General features: G+C 40.2%; 1 protein-coding gene across 7 annotated transcripts in view; it reads right to left on the bottom strand.

The window, feature by feature from the left end:
• NAXD (NAD(P)HX dehydratase) overlaps window positions 1-19,657 on the bottom strand; it is a 52,120-nt gene that overhangs the window by 13,935 nt on the left and 18,528 nt on the right. For all 7 annotated transcript variants that reach the window (XR_013926058.1, XM_080375536.1, XM_080375541.1 and 4 more), the window contains one exon: window positions 12,369-12,477. Coding sequence is in view for 6 of the 7 variants with exons in the window: in XM_080375536.1 (XP_080231662.1) it covers window positions 12,369-12,477 (109 nt within the window). In the remaining variant the exon portion in view is untranslated. The remainder of the gene's footprint in view (window positions 1-12,368; window positions 12,478-19,657) is intronic.

The raw sequence follows: 19,657 nt of genomic DNA, 5'->3' as shown, positions 1-19,657 counted from the left end.
AACAGAGGATGGTATCCATCCAAAAGTCTAATTATTTTGGAATGCTATTAAGCTTTTCAGATTAGCTATCATATGGCACTGAGCTTCACAAGTTAGCAAGACTTTATGTGAGGAATAAGGAAGCAGTTTTTAATTAATGTTCAGGGTATGAATGTCCTTCTGTTCTTGCATTGTGGTCAAAACAAACACACTCTACCTTGTTTCCTGTAAATTAGTAATTATGGAATATACATAGCCTCACAAACTCACTCCTACCCGATTCAGATTTTTCCAGTACCCAATACCAGTAGAAATCTTTCCCTTCTATTTTTAAATGGAGGATCAGAATTCAGCAGTGTACTTCAAACCTAACACTGCTTTCCTTTGCTTGGGCACTGTTTGCATGTTGGAAGCAGGAGACTGGAACACTACCCACTGCTCCAGGCCCGAGGACTTGTCTCAACACACAGCTGCGGCTACAGTAGAAACTACTGCACAATAAAAACCTTTCCACGACATACACACATTTGCACAGGTCTCTGCTCAGGCTGGGTGTCACAGACTGCCAGGTGCCCCCCCCTCCCCCGTGGGATCCCAAGGGAACACCACGGGTCTTCTCTTACATTCAGCTACTTAAATAATTTTGAACCAATCACAAGTTTTACACAACTCATACCATTCAGCTACTACTAAATTATTCAAATTTATGAATAAGTATATTTAACAGCTGTGCAAGGATGGAATCTTAAAACATGCCTGGAATTAGCTGTGGCATACTGAAAGCCAGAGAGCCTTACTTTCAAAGCTTTTAAGAAATTTATGAGAGTAATTTCTTTATTCATTAATGTTAATCTGCATGTGCACAACTCAGTTTTCCTTCACAGAAGCTGTACTGCTTTGCCCCTGCTGTGTTAAGTTCATTAACGATTATGTTTAATTTGACTCACTTGGTTATAATAATATAAGGCTGTGGATCTAGCAGCCACGTTTATGGGGGTTTTCTTTTATATAAATGAATGTTACACAGCCAACAGTCCAATTATTTTTGAACCATACTAAGCTCTTCTGATTAGATATCATATGACACTGAGCTCCACAGGTTACCAAGATATTATGTAAGAACACATTCAGATCATCCTCCCCCAATTTTTGAAGATACAAATACCATTTACTGCAACTTTTTTTAACTGGATTTAATTACAGTATTTTTTTACATTAGCAGCTTCACCAAAATACTTCAGTATACTTAAAATGATTACTGCTCCACTTTCCACTAATATGAACTACCAATTTATTCTAGTATGTCACCTTTAGTAAGCCAGGCTTTCATGACACTTAATTTTTTAAAACCAAAAAAAATTTCCCCAACAGATTCCATAAGGATGTCTGAAGGAAGACACCAGATCTCAGAAATCCTTATCCTTCTAAACTTTTCACTTAAAATGCATTATGAGCAATCCAGGGAACTCATTTTGCCAAAGTTCTATTCCTGAAACTGTTAAGGTTTGACTGGTTGCCGTTACTGTCTGGCCCCTTTTCATGTTTCCTCATAACTGCCACCTTGACTACTGGTTAGAATTTATCTTTTTGTCTCTATATGTATCTAACAGGCTAAATAAAAAATCCTGAAGATCATCGTCCACCAAAAGAATGCAAGTGTAAGGAAAAAACAAAAGGTGGAAGTTACAAAGCATGGAAGTATAGGTACGGGTAAAGAGCTTCTGGAAGGCTGGGTCACTGGAACACTCCAGAGAAATAAGGCATTTCTTGCTAATAACTTTTTGAGTTCCTACTTCTCCAGCACATCTTCCACAATCCTGGGCTATCTGACCTCTGCTCTAAAGAGAAATTTCATCTTGCTAAGTAAAACCTACTGGCCAAGCAACTTTTATTGTGTACTGAGTCTCTGAGGTATCAGTTTCTAATCTAACACACCAAGTGATCTTTGCTTTTTCTTTCTATCCTTACAAAACAAACAATCAGGGGATACAAAGTCCTTTGTGTTATTTAGAAAGCTCTTTTCTGATTTAACAAAACAAAACAAAAAACCCTTCCTACCCTAATCACTTTCCTTTCCTATTCCTTCCTTAAACCCAATCAGAAACTGCCTGGAGACAGACAAGGAACCTCAGAGAAGAAGTTCTGGGGAGGGAGCGGGTATTCTGGCAACCCTAATAAAAGCAGTAACAGAGGTAAGAGAACCCCTGTATGACAGCCACCTGTTTGAAGGACACAACATACACTGGAGAACCTGTTTCCTACTGATTGTGGACTGGTCCCATCTCACCTGCTGCCATTTAATAAAGGTCAAATGATTCACCAGTGGACAATAATTCATCCTATGTAGCTTAGACACTGCATTTAGGGTGGGATGAATCACCAACAGACATACCTGTTTCTCCTCAGCTATCATAAAGGGAGCAGAGACACTTTATTGTTTTATTTTTAGACACCAAGAATTAGGTGAGATGAAGCCCACTTTTAAATGCTCTATTACTGCAAATACTCTATTAAAAAAAAACCACAAACCAAACAAAAAACCCAACCAACGTGTCTAAGAGGTGTTTACAGCAATAATGGCAACATCCTCTCCTCTATGTAGGATATTTTTTTCCGGGAAGCAAAAATCAATTTTCAGCTGAATCACTATCTCAATATTTGGCATGGACTTTCCTGGTTAACACTTGCAGCATATAGAAGAACCTTCACTGGTAATTGCACAATTAATACAGCTCAGACTAACTGCTTTCACACCAAAACCTATTTAATGGTTTCTGATAGGACTCTGTGTATGAACAGGAACCACCTGTTCAGTTTTATCCATCATAACAACTACTTATATGGGAAGGGATTTAGAAGACAATATCACCAATTGAAAATGCTAAGAAATGTTACTAAGATAATCAAAACACCAACCACACAAGTGAACAGCAACACAGAGAGGTATCAATGATAAATCCAAGACTTTATCACCCCTTCCCTTCAAATGGCATTTTGAATATTAAGATTTTGGAGAGTCTAGCTCCAAGATATCCCAGTGGACTACCCTTCTGTGCACAGAATATATTATACTACAACAGCAGTGGTTCAGCTTGGTGCAGACCAAGGCAGGAGCACTTGCCTCACTCAATTCCTAAGCACTCGAGGGCATCCAGAAATGAAGGACTGGATGCTCAGAGCAGAGATGAGGAGGAGAGAGTGACACACTATTGTCATCCAACCTCATGACCCGTGGTCACACTGGTTAGCTAAGATACCAAAGACTGAAATTCGGATCCTTCCTCTGTGATATTCACAGCCAGGCCCAAATGTCAGTCTTCTGCCTTTCATGTAGACAGTCCTAATAACGGGGGTTTGGGCAGTCTCTTACTAGAGATATTCTACTTTCTATCAGTTCAGTAAATACTTGGTGGCTCTCTGAAACAGTAATTCTACAGCCCACAACATCTGGATGGGAAAAGGGAAACAAGTTCCAGCCTGCTGTGATTAAAATCTGTGATGATGAAGTGTATTACAAGACTGCAGAACTCATGCTAAAACAAACACGTAACAAGAGATTCCTCTCCTAATAACTGAACACAAATGTTTAAGTTTCTACCACAATTAAGCCAAAGAGGATATGACTTGGGATTCACACATCCCATGAAGTTGTTGTATGGTACAACCTCCCACAGAGTCATCATTTATTAGCAGACAAAATACTTGACATTTAGGAATGCCCAAAACAGTATTTCAGTGACTGCAGTTTTTGGTGGAGATGGCTGACGGAAGAAGAGCCAGATGGGGTAGAATTCACCTGAATCTACTACCTCTCTATTCCTGAAATACACAATTTCCTGAAAAAATTCTGTTCTCTGCGTATCCAGAACTTGTATGCAAGCAACCTACTCAGTAAGAACTGTAAAAAAAACTTGTCACAGTAGAAACCAGTGGTCGGTCTGAATAAAGGTAACCCTTTAATTAGGAAAATTTACAAAGTAAGGGCAAAGAACGTATGTGTTTAATTCTTTTATTATCATGCAAGCTATTCCTTGAAATGCAATGCATTAATTTTGGTAGAAATCTCTGTTCTCCGTCCCAGCATGAGAAATTCAAAATAGGTTCCCAAAACCGAATTCCAAATGTTTTTTGAAAACCAAGCCCCAATACAACACCCCAACACACTGAAACCAAAACAACACACACATGAAATCAGAGTAATTCAGGCTGGAAAGACTGCAGGAGGAAGAAGCCTGAAGGAATGAATGGACAGGCTACTGCTGAAAGAGGGCACAGTAATGAGAGAAGTGTGGTAATACATCCATTTGATAGCCTGTGGCTGTGCTGTGCAACCCAATATTCACCCATACTGCACTAACACGGACATCCAGGACTCCTGCACACTTCCACAATTATTATGGAAAAACAGAATGGGCTGAGATGAGCCAGTGCAAGACACTGGCTGCAAAAAACAGCTAGTAGGTGAATGGGAGTAACATGAGGGAGGAATAAATTGCCACGGAGCTCCTAAGTATAATCAAAGGATATCTAATCAGCCATGGAAGTCTTTTTAGAGCAGCCACCCTGAGGCACCAGGAGCAGACAGCAAGTGAGGCACTCACAGTGAGCACCCACAGCCTCGAGTAAAACTCTGCAGTCAGTCTGGACTCCTCCACCCAAGTCCACGAGCCAACAGCAACACACATATCTTATTTACTGTGCCTGCATACAAGCTGGTTCTCCATGGCTCCTTGGAAAAGACAGTTATGGACAGTTTTGCCCATACCTGAAAGACACACTTTCCAGCTTTTTTAATTAGGTATGGATTGGCAGCAGAATGCCTGCAATGACTTTTAATAAATTATTAGTTGTATCACTGCTTGTGTCTTTCCTGATGAACTGGTTTAGCTACACAATAACTTCGGCATACGGTGTTCACAAAGGGAGGATTCAGGAAATTAGAGCCAGTAATTTTAATAAAAGATTGAATTTTAATGAAATAAACAGAAAACTAAAATAGCAGCATATATAAAGCAACATCTATCTTGCAACAGTAATTAATTTTCACCAAGGATGCATCACATTGTCATCTTTCTACCTTGCCAAGGAAAGATACTGCAGGCAGTTTCCTTTACTGACACCAGCAACAAACTGCATTTCCTAGATCCCTCCAAGAGTCATGTCTTGGCCTACTCTTGGCAGAATTCCTTACCCATGTGCTCAAAAACGTTCCAACACGCCATAATAATGGATGGCATTGACCATAATGATATCCAAACATTTTAGCGAGCAGTATAACCTTGCCTTCAGCCCACTGAAAGTACACTCTACTGCAACCTGCAAATGCCAAGGATGTAATTACATACTCTGGTGTGGTAGAGATATGCAAATGTGCATAACTTGGCACTGGTTACATCTCCAACAACTTTAAATCATCAAAAAGGAGTGGCAGCCCTTTTTACAAAGAACCCTTTACTGAAAGTTAGGGTCTGAACCTGCTGTTGAAATACTACCTGTAACTGCTTTCTATTTTCTGCATGGATGCTGCTCTCATCCAACAATCCTGACTCCATGGTTTTGTCTGGTACAGACAGATAAAAGGGAAGAAATAGCCCAAATTTCCCTGTAAATGCTGCAGCTGGAAGCACTTCTGCACACCCACCTCCCCAAGGTGCCCAGGAGGAACAATTAAGTTCCACCCCAACACACTGCAAATCAATTCCTACAAACAGACACTGAAGGCCCTAGGAAGCATTTCTGCGTTCCTTGCTTCTAGTCTGGATAAATGCAGAGTTAGCAGGGACTCGGCTGCAATAGAGGTCAGGATGCAGCTCTGTGATGGAGATGCTCTGAAAATGGGCTTGGCGTGCCAAAGTTTGTAATCTTGCACAGCTAGAGGTAGACAAATATCCTGAACACAGGCTGTGCTCAAGGCTACAGTCAGGGTTGGTAGAGGAGAGAAGCTTCCCTAAATATACTCTATTTGACATAGGAGGTTTTGAAAAACATTAAAAATGGAATTCCACTGTTTGATATTCCTCACACTAGAGCCGTATTTTCAGTAACTGGTTTGTTGGGTTTTTTTAAATTTACTCACTGCTGGAAATCTCCAGTCAGCTCTGAAACTTGCTTTCATTACTTCCTACAAAATCATCCAAGAGCTCATTCTCCTTTCAAAACTCAGCAATATCAATCAAAAACTCTCTTTGTGGACAAGACTGATATAAATCACCTTTAACTAGCCTAATTGCCTGAGTTTTACTTTATATATCCTTGTGTGCATGACTATCACTAGCTCATTAATCACTCTAGTAAGCTGTCAAACCTCACATAAGAAATGACCGCTACTCCTACTACTTGAATGAAGAGTCACATAACAGGGACGAATATCCTTAAATAAACAGAGCACTCCTTTTCAGCTGTGCCCCCCAAACTCATGATCAACCAGACACCCCTTAAGAAATTACATTTATGCACTTCCAATCCTAAACACATTCAAATCCAGTTTAAGCAATAATCCTGTTTGGTCCAATCCAAAGTAAAAAATCTAATCAGAATAAAAGGCACAAAGTTTTCTCATGCTGTCTCATCCATTGAATGTTTGCATTCACAAAGCAAACTCTACAAGGTTTCCAATTTACGAATGTTAGATTTGGCTTAAGATATTCATGGTCAGCTGTTGGCATTTTATCTTACAATAATAAAAAAAATGAACTCTGGAATTTATCACTGCCAGTTTCTTTTCAGGGTTTCTAACTGAATGATGCTCAGGAAAGGCTGAAAAGGTACCCAATTTCAGTGTTTTGCTTACAAATGCTTTTAAGTATCAAAATCAAGTTAAACAACAATATAAGCCTACACACAAAAGGCAAATAAACATCCCACTTCACTGTGAATTACCTTCATCAAGATACATTACATATATTAGAAAATAAATTCCGCTTGCGAGGTGCATAAACCTGTATTTAAGGTCCTCTTAGCATATTTGCAAACACCGTTTTTCTAATCAAGACAGTTGCGAGGAAGCCACAGAATACCAACAGTTCTTAGCTCAACAAGAGGATCTCTCTGCCTTGAGCTGGCATTCCCAAGCTTTATCTGCACCATCACCACCATCACAGAGAAGTAACTGCATCTTATCCCAGCAACTGCCTCATCTTAGGTGAAGGCATCCACAAATTCTGACTCTCATCAGGCTGTCTGAAAGCAATGAGGCTTGGCTAGTAAAAGAGTAGTTTTTCACTGGATACTACTTGTGGTATATGCATCAATATTGGGGGCTGGGCGAGGGCTGAGAGAAATATAGTTTACATGCACATTCTCACAGTGGGTGCACATACATGCCCTCTGGTTTTTGCTTCTGTAGCATCACAGGCACGAGAGACCATCTACCTCACGTCCTCCTAGCTGAGAGCTGAGAACAGAAAGCAGCATGTCCTACCTGCTACTTCAGTTCCCTACGAGCTGCTGAAGCCCCACAGCAAGAACCTTCAGAGGACTTTCCAGAGGGCATAAACAGGGCAGGAAGCAAACATACACGACACACTGAAGAATTGTTTCTGGTAAATAATTCCTCTGCTAACTTGAGCCAACATGAGCAGCGATTCCAAAGAGTAACACATCCTGTTGTTCATATTCATACATGGCGGTAGGTACCACAGACAATGTTACTAATCTACTACTAATCTAATCTACAATATTACTAATGTTGCAACTGCAGCATTAGCCTGGGATGCTTCTCAGGTGTCTTGTACTTGGGTATGAATGGAACCCAGAAGGCTGCTCAGGTATCAACAGGAAAATGCTTCTCAAGGCGCACAGCGGCAGATTTTAGCTTTAACAGACTGCTATGACAACAAAAGGTGGCTCTGTTTTCTGTAGTCCTCTTGATCTTGCAAGCAACAGTACAGATAGCGTACTGAATCACCTGGTCCCATTCTCACAACTTATTAAGGCTGTGAAGTGTTGCCTAAATCCTGAAGGCATGAGGTTTGAAAGCAGGAAATTAATCCAACCAACCAAAAACAAACAGAAAAGCTGGTACCCCAGCTGAGGTGGAACTGAGAATCCATCTGAAAGAGAAAATCTCAATGGGCTCTCTCTGGGCACACTCAATGGAGTCACATGGATGTCACATCCATGACAACAGCCCAAACCTCTCCCACCCTTGGACAGACGCTAACTACAGCCGAGACATTTCCACACAACCTTAAGATGATGTCACTAGGGGTGGAAAATAAGATTTCTGAAATTTATATCCCAACAGACAGCAGAGATCTTCAAAGGCAAATGACTGGCTGAGGGTAGCATTGCAGGGCGAGGGGGTAGGGGGAAGAGAAACAACAACAGCAACAGGCAGAAATGGCAGCTAGGCAGGGTATCAGCCAAAAGAAGAACTCAGGCTGGTATTCAGGACATTTTCTTGGAGCTAAAACAAAGATTAAGGATTGAGCAATAGGAACAAGCATGCAGTTTGAGAACAGAGTCAATTTTACCATGTAATCTGCGTTACACAGAGCCATTCTTGCTATTAATCATTACCTCTCCTACAGGAGGGAAGCAAGCATGCTCTGCTGTAAACAGCAATCTAACTTTGCTGCTGCAAAACGAAACACAGCAAGACTGGAGTGGCAGAGTCCAGGATTTGGTGCAACCACTTCAGGGAGAGAGGCAAGGAACCCAGTGACAAGCAAAGGCAATTCCAACTTCAAAGTCTTACTTCAGGTTAAAGACAGGGCTCTTCATATGGATGAATGCTTTTCTTTCTTTGATCCCGACAGTAACTACTATTCCACCAACAATTCTGTATCAGCCCATTTGACTGCAAAGCCACTGGCGTACCCATTAAAGATTCACCAAACTCAGCAGCAGAAAATTTGACAGGAATATCACATTCATGCATGAAGGAATAGGGGAAAGGAGATGACAAGAGGCTGGAAACTGATAAAGAACATAGCTAAGCCTGCCTAACTGCTAGGCAGCAGCAGAATGCAGAACATTCTGGAGCATTAGGTAGCATTGCCTCCTCTCCCAGAGGGCTATGCAAGGAATAGAATATTCTCTCCAAAGTCCTCTCAGGAGCTGCAGTCATCACACTGCAGGAGCGGAACTTGGTTCTCTCACAAACCTGAGGAACAGCCTTTGATAGCAGAGGCAGGAATTGCCAAACTTTCAAGCCTCAGGCTACAAGAAAAACCAGATCAGAGTAAGACCAGAAGTGCAAACATCCCTGGAACAGCTGAATGAAGAACACTGTGGTGGGTAGATATAATAGGGACATAATACTGCTATTGTGTGAAAGAAGGAGAACATCCAACAGCTTTGGAAATATGCTGTTTCTAAGCACTGACAGAGGACAGTCATAGGGACTTTGGCTTTCCTTCCACATGGTAGCTAAACTCTTTCTCAACAGAATCTAAACTATCACCAGCAGCACACCAACTCAGGTGAACTCAGGGAGGTAACAGTACTGTCACCTCTGGCCAGAATCAATCACAGGCACTGAAAGGGAAAAACAGATGGCCTGCGGTTGCCTACAAGGAAGCTGGCTGTGGTGGTCAAGTTCCACAGCAGGTGTAGTAACAGCATTTCAGAAGCCTGAAGTAGAATGGGGAGCAGAAATGCTTCAATCTGTACACTGCAGAGCTGAGAAGTGGAGCAGAAAAGTGTCTCTTTCTGTTGAAGAGAAATAGCTTGGACTGCTGATTTGCTCTGGAGTTAGAGGGTCTAACCAGGCCAAAACTAGGATTGCCACATGTGCATGGGATCCAGCTGCACAGCTATTAGGACACAATACATTTTTTCTTCAGGGGATTCTTCCGAAGCTGCAGCTCCTGGTCTTGCAAAACCCATGGCTAGAAAGCTCTGACAGAGCATCAGCCCTCACCCAGGCAACTGATGAACAGCACGTGAGGGTTTTGGTACAGATCCACACAAGTGGCATATGAGTGAAGGATATAACTTGTAGAGTGTCTGCGACAGCCAGAACCAGAATATCACAGGAAGCCAGTAAGCATGTATGTATTCCAAGAGTATCACTATGCTCTCAAGGAAACGATAAATAAATAAAAAAATAAAATATCAAAGGAAACTGATCACAAGGCATTTCTTTTCCATCAGACCATTGAAAGATGCTGACATTCCACAGTGTGCACACTGCAGGCATTAAGTGTAAGGGAGGCAGGTGACACAGTAAAGATGCTGAGGAAGCAAAGCATTCTTTGATCTGCAGAGGCAAGATGCACCATCTGGGCGACAAATACCCAGGCTATTCCACACTAAAATGCTGTCCATGGGCTGTATACCAGAAACTGCAGATTACTGCATTTGTATCTTTATTTCTCAATGCTCAGAAGACAGAAGCAGCCCAAACACATGACGGTTTGGACAAGAACATTCATTGGCAACATGCTGGCATAATACCAACAAGGACTGACATAGGAACAGCATCAGAGAGGTGACAGACCGCTATGGCTCAGCACTTCACTTGGGCAGTAGGAAGAAGAGGGGAAGCGCTCTCCCATTGTCACTGCCACTCCGATACAAAACCCTGACCAGAAAGCAGACACTAATCTACATCTCAGCCCTGCATTCATTTGACAGCATGCTGAGGTTAGCTTAAAGGGAAACCAGAAAATTAGATACCGAGCCAGACTCCTATAAAAGTTTAAAATAGCAACACTATCACCACTCGCTTTTTTTGTCTTGAGGGTGAAGAGGGATACAAAGCTTAAAATTCGCTGTTGAAGCAAGGAGACTCAGCCTTTCCTCAGCACAGAGAAGCACCAGTCTTCCTGAAGGAGGCAACCAGGGTTCACTTGTCCCCAATTACATGTTAAAAAAACAACACTGGGTAACTAATGAACACTTACATAATTACAGTGAAGACAAAGAACTTGAGCTTTAATGTGACTTGAAATTAATAAGGTCAGATCCACAGCTCGTATGAACACGGCCTGAGATTTTAGCATGAAGTAACTTCCAAATGCCTTGTCTTCATTGGCTGGGTTTGTTTCTTTAAGCTAGTTCACACAGGACTGCCAGGCTGAAGTAAAAGTATGCTTGTAATTCACTAAGAAAGCAAAATTATTTTTAGCAGTGATAAAAAAAAAATTACAATCAAGGAATCTTCCAGAAACTTCTGTAAGATAAGCACATTGACAGATATTTATAAAACCCAGACAGAATTCTGATATAAAAGAAGCCTATGTTAGATACCGTTGATATTCTAAATGAAGTCTTACTTGTTTAAAGTTGTTTTCCTTTAGAAAAAACCCTATTAAAAAAAAAAAGGGAAAAAAAAAAAGAAAAATAATTGCCCAAATTTTTTTTCTGTAAAAAGGATTCTGAAAAAAATGTTTTTAAAAAAGAATAAAACATCCATTGAATTTTTCCATTCAGAACAGAATTTGATTTCTGGATCAGCTGTAATAAATTTATTTTTTCTTTCTTTCTGAATCCATGCTCTTTATTTGTTTTACACATCTGTATCGTAAACCAAACATTTTTTGGAAGCAGAAGGAGACGTAAAGAAGCAAAGAGCTCCAAAAGCAGCTTCCTCTAACAAAAGCCTAGCAAAGCCACTCTCCATAGCTCTCAAGGTATCCTAAACACCTTGGATAGCATGGCCTCCAGTCTCTTGCCTCCTTTGTTTTGCAATTTCACTGTGTAACTGTCAACACTTCTGTAAATTATATTAATTCCACTTGTTTGTACCACTGATTAATTCAGTAATATTTCTCAGGGAAGGAAAAAAAAAAATCTTATAAAATTAGATTGACATTAGACTGAAAGATATACTTTGAACACACAAAGATGTGTTGAGAGTAATACAAGACACCATCTGGAACAGTGTAAGCACACGTTATTTAGAGGACAGAGCTATCTAAGCTCCTGTTTACAGACCTCCACTAAAGCTTGAAGGAAAATAAATTACCTCTTCATCCAGAGGGGAAATTTGAAGCATTTGATAATTAAGAGTATTATTTCTTATTGCAAGGGGACATAGACCCTGTTCTTTGGTACATCTCCTGATACAAATTGTCAAATATGGTTCCGAAAATTAGGAACTCAAATTCATATTTATGTTCTTACAGTAAAGGTGCCTTCCACCTAAGAATGCAAAGAGCCCTTTATCTGGAGATGTCAACATCTATTTCTTAATTAGCAACTTTCACAATTAAAACAAAAGCAAAGCAAAACAACCATATGGGTACCTAAAATTCCGAGTGATGCTTACAGTTTAATAATGAAGACCATGACTAACAGCTGTAATTTTCAGTCAACGTTATTTTATTAAATTTGTTATTTAGAAACCCTATCAAAAACATTTGTGTAACCAGGTAAAAGGCAGGAAATTGGTTAATAAAATTCAACATCAAGACACAATAAAATACCAGTATACACATTACCTTAGCGTTCTCAAGTAGAACTTCATCTCTACCTAAGCCAGGTCCTATGACAATTGAGTGCAGTCGCGGTAACCACTTTTCCACCTCATGGACAGCATTGGGACTATCACTAAATGGAATTGGGAAAAAAAAGGCAAGTTTAAAAAGGCTTCATTTTAGTATTCTCAGAATCTGAGTTGAAGATGAAGACAGAAAGAGGTATTTCCTATCCTGAGTGTCAGGCAATTTTATTCTTCAAACTACCAAAACTCTGTAACCCAGGAAACATGGAATGGTTTGTCCACATAGCTACAATGAAACATTTCTCTCCATTCATTCCTTAAGGGATACCACATAAAAATGAGGAGGTAATTGCAAGTATCCACTATGGTTGTTACAATGTAGAAAAATAAAATCCAAGCAGGAAACCAACAATTCTTACAGTCTGTCACAATTCCCCATTTAATGCTTCTTTGCAGAGATTACACCTTGGAGAGAGATCCACTGTCTCACAGGTATATACTGCGGCTTGCTGAAAACGATGCAAATATTTATTACCCTGCATGGAAAAATGATAAATCTACTCATATACTTTTTTTGTCAGTTGCTTCACAAAAATTTTCTCCAGCTGAATTACTGCCAAAACGTCCCCTCTGCCCAAAAGGCAAAAGGAGAATCAAGCTATTCAGTAAGGCTTAAAAGCTTGCAATGCTTAAGATTTCTGTAGGACTCAGGTTTTGTCTACATTGGAAAAACGGTGACAAAATCCACTGCCAAATATAGCTGCCACAATACAGCATTCAGCCGCTGACCAGAACTGTTTACTTTGTTCTGATTAGTTTTGTTGTGTAAATAGGTCAGAATATTTCGAAAGCACTGCCCAACAAGGTAGGTTAATTCTTAATGACAGTACCAAGGGAAAATTTAGCCTCCCTCCCTCCCCACCTCTGACATAAGCGATGACAATAAATTAACATTTTAACTGAAGGATGGGGGAATAAAGCTCCCTGTAGGCTAAGCAAGGAGGTACTGTCTGACAGTATTACTTAGAATATTTTGAGCTTGCAATACTTCAACAAAGCTCTATTATTACGGATGAAAGCCCTTGCATGTTTTTCATAACCAACAGCTGTACTGATGGGACACACCACTTGGGTACAAGTGTTTTGGTCGCGTCTGGCAGAATCAGCAAATTCCACAACAATTTCTGCAAGTGCCAGGCAGGAGCCCAGAGCTTTTGCAGCTGCACCGAGCGAGGCAGCCCGCTCAAGGCCGCAGGGATGCCGTGCCTCGCCTGGCCAAGGCCACCGACAATAGCTGCTTCAGAAATCCCTGGCTGCAGCAGTGCCGGCTCCCCAAAGGCGCCCCGTGCTGACACCACAAAACAGCTCTGTCAAAACAAGGCTGCTGCGTGGAAGCGATGACCCGCAGCAAGGGCAAGGGAGACAACGAACCACGTGAGGACACTGTTGTCCCTGAAGCAGTCCCCTGCTTAGCGAGCTGAAGTTGAATTTCCATTTGAACGATGCAGCTCCCTCCCATCTCCTCTCACTCGCAAGGAAACAGCAGTAGCTTGAGAACTGCCGCACAGCTTACCCTTTTTCCACCCCCTGTATAACCACTTATCGGTTTATGATGTAGATACAGGCTGGCAATAAAAAATGATTCAAGAAATACTTAAAGCACTATTAAAAAAAGCCAGTGCTTTTGTACATGGTAGGTTGGACATGTGAAAAACCGTCTGTGAACGAAACTCTAATAAAATATCACCAATTCTGAATACAGACCACTTTTTTATTTACATGCTGAAACTGATTTTATCTCTAGAAAAGAAATATGGATGTCAAATAGATGTATTTCTCATATAAATCATATATATCTATATATCATATAGAAACAGGAATACTGCTATATAAGGATGTTTGAATGGATTGGGTTCAAAATACCTCCGGATAGTAGAAGCCAAATACATTAAATAAATGTTCCATTAAACATAAGCTAAGAATAGAGCCATAGATAGTACCATAATTGCTCTGCTCTTTTACAAATATCTCATGCTAATAATCTCAAGGTAGAAAGTATGCCAATTTATTTATATTCAGGGTTGAAAAAAGATAATTTTGTCTCCAGCCCAACTGATAATGTGCACTCTTCAAGACAAAGCCATCTCCTGGGAAATGAACAGTCCAACATTAAACCACTCCTGCTCACTTTGCCTCTGGTAGTAATAAAAACCTACTGTAGAGCTTTTCATCTTCAAAGCATTTTACAAACATTACATTCACATAACTCCTTTGCAACTTCACATCAAGAAGCAACCCAAGGCACATGAAGGACCAAGAGATTTAAAATGGTGATAATTACTATTACGTTGCAAAATCAGCTATAAAAACATGCTGTAAAATAACTGATGGGTTTTGATTCTTCATAAAGAAAGGAGAACAAACATGGCCTCAGAGAAGCACCATGCCAACTACACTTTAAGAGACTGGATGTTCATAACAGCTGTACTGATGCAGCTAAAGACACCTTACAAATAGCCTGTATCTACAGCTTCTCTGAAAGTGGAAGGGCTATCGTGTCATCTTACAGTTTATTCCCACACACAGACATCAAAGTCGTAGCATTTTAAAGCTGATAGGGTATAAATGATTCACATGTAACTTTCTTCAGGAAGGGGTGTCATACTGAATGTTCATGACCATGGGATTTAGCATGAAGACAGAAACTCTTCTAGCTCTTAACAGCTACAGTCTATACAGAACATTTAAACATGCCCCAAATAATTCTCTACGCTGAGGTCAGCAGTCCTCTGCACCCTCAGGCTTCAGAACAGGTAACACTCAAGCTGCATATCAAGCACAGTCCCTGGATCACGTAGTTCCTCACCAGTTGAAAAAGTTGTTGGGAAAGGCTAGCTGGCACAGGCCAAAATCCTTGCCAAGGATCATCTGGATAATTTGCCAGTACAGATAAGCATGTTCAGGTACCTGGGTATAAATATTCCTTGGCAGCGTTTAGTTTATTACTACAGAAAAAGCCGATGTGTATTCTTGTTTGCCTGTGGATCAGAACCAGACCAAAAAAAACCCAAAATAATTGGGAGGCATTAGCACAGAACAGGAGAGGTCCTCAGCTGTATGCTGTGTACTATGCTCACACAAGTAACGTTGTTACCTTCCTTTGTCCTTTCATGCCAATTTCTCCACCTGATTACTAACCTGATTTCAAACCTCTCCATTTAATTACCACCTCCACTGCCCAAGACATCCATGCACAACTGAAATTAGCACTGCATTTTTTAAAAGAAAGGATCTAGAAAGGTATTAGGCATGAAGAAGTCCCCTTGATGGTAAGAGATGCAATCTTCAGGCTCTGACAGAAAGGGATCAAGTAAGCAAGAACCAGTATTGCTTTTAGAGGTATAGAGCCATACGATATGTGACTTGGCTTTTTTCCAAATAGGAATCACAAATACAATACCCCTTCTCTAAAGCACAAAGCAATCCCTTGCGAGGCCACAGGAAAACAGCATTTGAATTTCTGAAACGAACGCAAAAACCTTTGAGAGAGACTTTGATTAACTAAAGGTGAGGGATTTCCCAAAATAAAGCAAGATTTTTGGAAAGGTTATGGGGCAAGAGACTGAGAAACAGTCTGGCTTTCCCATAATTTGAAAATACAAACCGTGGACATACACAACAGGGATAATTGGGGAAGCTGAATCCAAGCAGTAACACCTGTAAACATGGAGAGTGAACTACAGTACTGTTGTGCAGATGTGTGCAATTAAGATTCTAGTGACAGACCACAGCTGTAGATTTGCAGGGAATGGACAGATCTTCAGACAGCTACTTAACTTCAAGCTAACCACTACGTTTTATGTGACATGTTATCAGATGCCATTCTGATGAAAATCTAGATTATGACAGCTCACTATTGTTCAATCAAGCAAGCAACCAACACCCCTCCAAACCCCAAAAGCTTTTTCAAAGTCTTAGCTTGTCTGCAAAGCAACCAATAAAAGTTCTGACTGCATACAGAAAAGAACTATCACAGGATAAACACGATTAATAAGGAAAACTGAAGGAGCTTCTGTAACTTGTCTCATATCTGTGAAATTTAGTAAGTAAGAAAGTGTTTAACACTACTGTCAACAATAATTCGATGAATTTTATATATTAGTCAAAGCAGATCTAAACAAATAAGCAAGCATACAGAGAGTCTCACAGGGGGCCACACTATGAAAAAGGACCCCACAGATGTTTACCTATCAGTTTCCTTTGGCTATTAGTGAGAAGCAGGGGAGAAAGGCAAAGTTTCACTCAGTGAAGGCTGAGAAGACTGTGATCCCTTGGAAAGACAGACACAACAGCTTTTATCATTTGCCTTCCTTGAAATCCCTGTGTAGACAGAGCCAATGTGTGGTGTTCAGCATTTTGTATGTTCATCTTTTTGCTCTTTTCTCCACCTCCAGAACATAGCGAGAAAAGTACTTTCCATGGCAAAATCTAGAATGATTCTTCAAATTAAACAGCACTGTGTCTCTCAAATGGTGAGGACAAGTTTTCTTTGTAAATTATTCGTAGCTTTAGGTAACTTCTGCCAAGTTAAAATCAATACACACAAAAAAAATCCTCGTGTCTTGCCACCTCAATTATTTTTGCATACAGGAACAGCACTGGTTTGGTTATGGTGGTTATGGCAGTAATTGCTGGATTCAGTACTGCATGGTCTCACTATTGCCTCTTAACGCACAACCTCACAGTCTCTTACAATACCTTTAAATTAGTTTTGAAAAGCTAATACAGAAAAGAAAAACTTTCAGTCAAGTTTTTTATTCCTCAGGACTTTTCTGTATTTCACTATGACACAATAAAATTTAACATAAAACACGGTTCTGTAGATTTTCATCTTGGTGCAAGCTGGATGTAATAACCCTCCCCAAACCAACAAAAAGCCTGAAAAACCCAACAGTGGCTACTGCTCTAGTATTGCTTAGTTTCTAAACATCTTCCACAGCAGTTTGTAACAGACATTTGACAGGTACCACCTGCTTGCAAGTCTGCTCTAGGCTGGTCACTGCCTAGAGTGGGAGGACACCTGACAGTTAGGGCCTGAAACGCAACTCCCATCCTCAGCCCTCAAAAAAAAGATAATTTTGCTGTAGACTACATTTTATTCAAACACTGGGTTTCACCAAGGCAATAGCTTTAAATTATTACAGAAATCTCTAAACACAGCAGCCTTCCTCATTCAGGATGAATGACAGTTACTGTTGTTGCTTTCTATTGCTTTCTAGAGAAGGGAAAGGAATAACTGTGATAAAGTGCAGCCCTGTCATATTTTACATGGAAACAAGAAAATGTGAAGCGAAGTCAGCATGGGTATAACTGTGAGCTACAGAAATAGTAGATAAGCATGAATGACAGTGCAGACAGGAGGCGGTGAGACTGCAGCTCTTCACATGTGTTTTAGGCAGAGCTGGAACCACCTCAGTAATCAGAGATGTGGTTTGGACCTCACAAAACACCTATGAGTGAGACCTCCTGCTAGAGAAGGACACGGGACACAAGCAAGACTGCTGTCACCTGGTCAACTATACAGCTCCTTGCTGGACAGCATATTTTTTAATTCTGCTCATTATCTGTGCACACTCGGTGTGACTGAGGCAACTCCAAATGCATTAAAATGTTTCGTTGCAAAAGTCTGTTATGTAAACTCAGTCAAAGCCACTTTAAGAGGGCAGTTTCAAAAGCCAGCCCAGAGTCTTCTCTTCAAAGATGAGAAAAACTCTCTGATCCGAGGATGAAAGAGTTTCGGTTTTGTTTGTCCAAGCACTGCAGGTAATTATACTAATGTGAATCAAATGTTAGACCTGCTGACATTTAGATCCTGTCATGTTATACAGTACATCAAAAGGGTGAAAGATGGGACATAATGCGTAGCTCTAGAATTTAAGTAGTTATCTCAGAAAGCTAATCATTAACTACTGTGGTAAACCTTGGGTGAGGTCATTATTGGAAACCAGGCAAATAAGATAAGGAAAGACACTATGCTGGAAAGGTTAGGTCAAAGGAATTAAAGGCAAAACCAAACAGTGCAAAAAATGTTTGAGCATAAAATTAAACTAATTCTGTATTTCAAGAGTAGCTATATATGTCAATGTTTAAATCATCATTCTTGTAAATGAGCTTCTAATTTCCAGAAGACCAAAAAGTTTGAGGCAGCCTCTTTTGGCCCCACGAATAGAACTGGAAATAACTTATTCTAGAAAAGCTCATTCATTCCATTACCAACTGACGTGTCTCTCACCAAGAACCTCAATCAGGTAGAGCAAATCTCACATGGCACGAAGTTGACTGGATGCAATTTAGAGACCAAAAAGACATATATTTAATAAATTAAGATTAGTATATTAAAATGTCCCAAAAAAAGTTTAGAAGACAGAATTGTCATTTTCACCTAATAGGCTGTTTAAAGATCTTTCAATAGTGTTTAATCTGTAAATGCTGGGTAGACAATATCTATTTTTTCTGCTACAATCTGATTAAATGACAGAGAAGAAAATGAAAAAAAAAAACCCACAGACTGTAATGAAAGAGGGATTCAATACTATTCAAATCAAGCGTTCCTTTTCAGCCATTGAACAAGTTAATTTAGACACCAGAAGTGAACCTAGTAGGCTTTATCTGAATATTAACAACACAGCAGCAAGAACAGCAACCCATCATCCAGGTGAAGCACAGGTGTCACGAGCTCACAGTTAAGAGACTGCTCTTAATATGTAGATACCACAGTATTTACTTGCTCCATATTCTACCTTCAAGGCAGCTAGAGTGTGAATCACCTACTGAGGTACACATTTACAAAAATGCTGTATTTACCATACCACATTTTTACATCATAATAATGACAACAAACACAAAAATGTTTTCCACAGCTGTTACTTGGACACCAGACTCTCATTTAGATATCAGATCTGTTTTAGTAGGGATTGGGTTGTCAACACACTACAGGCATCAGAGCCAACAACAAACTCTTTAATAATGAACCCAAATGCACTATACAAATGGGGTCACCTCTCTCATGCACAGCAGAGCCTCTCACATCCTGTCGGAAAGAGCCTCAGAGGAGAAGAAGCTATTGCTTGACTATTTTCCGAGATTTCTCACACAGACATGACAACAGCAGTCAAGGTCAACCTTATCTAGCCTTGTAAAGATAGCACAGGTATCAACACAATCATTTTACAACTTGCATTTAGATATATCCAAATATTTAAAGCAGCTGTAGTATGTTTTGATCTC

Source organism: Falco punctatus (assembly GCF_963210335.1).
Source record: "Falco punctatus genome assembly, chromosome: 2".
Classification (NCBI taxonomy): Eukaryota; Metazoa; Chordata; class Aves; order Falconiformes; family Falconidae; genus Falco; species Falco punctatus.
Note: the sequence above shows the minus strand (reverse complement) of the source record. Positions and strands in the feature narration are given on the sequence as shown.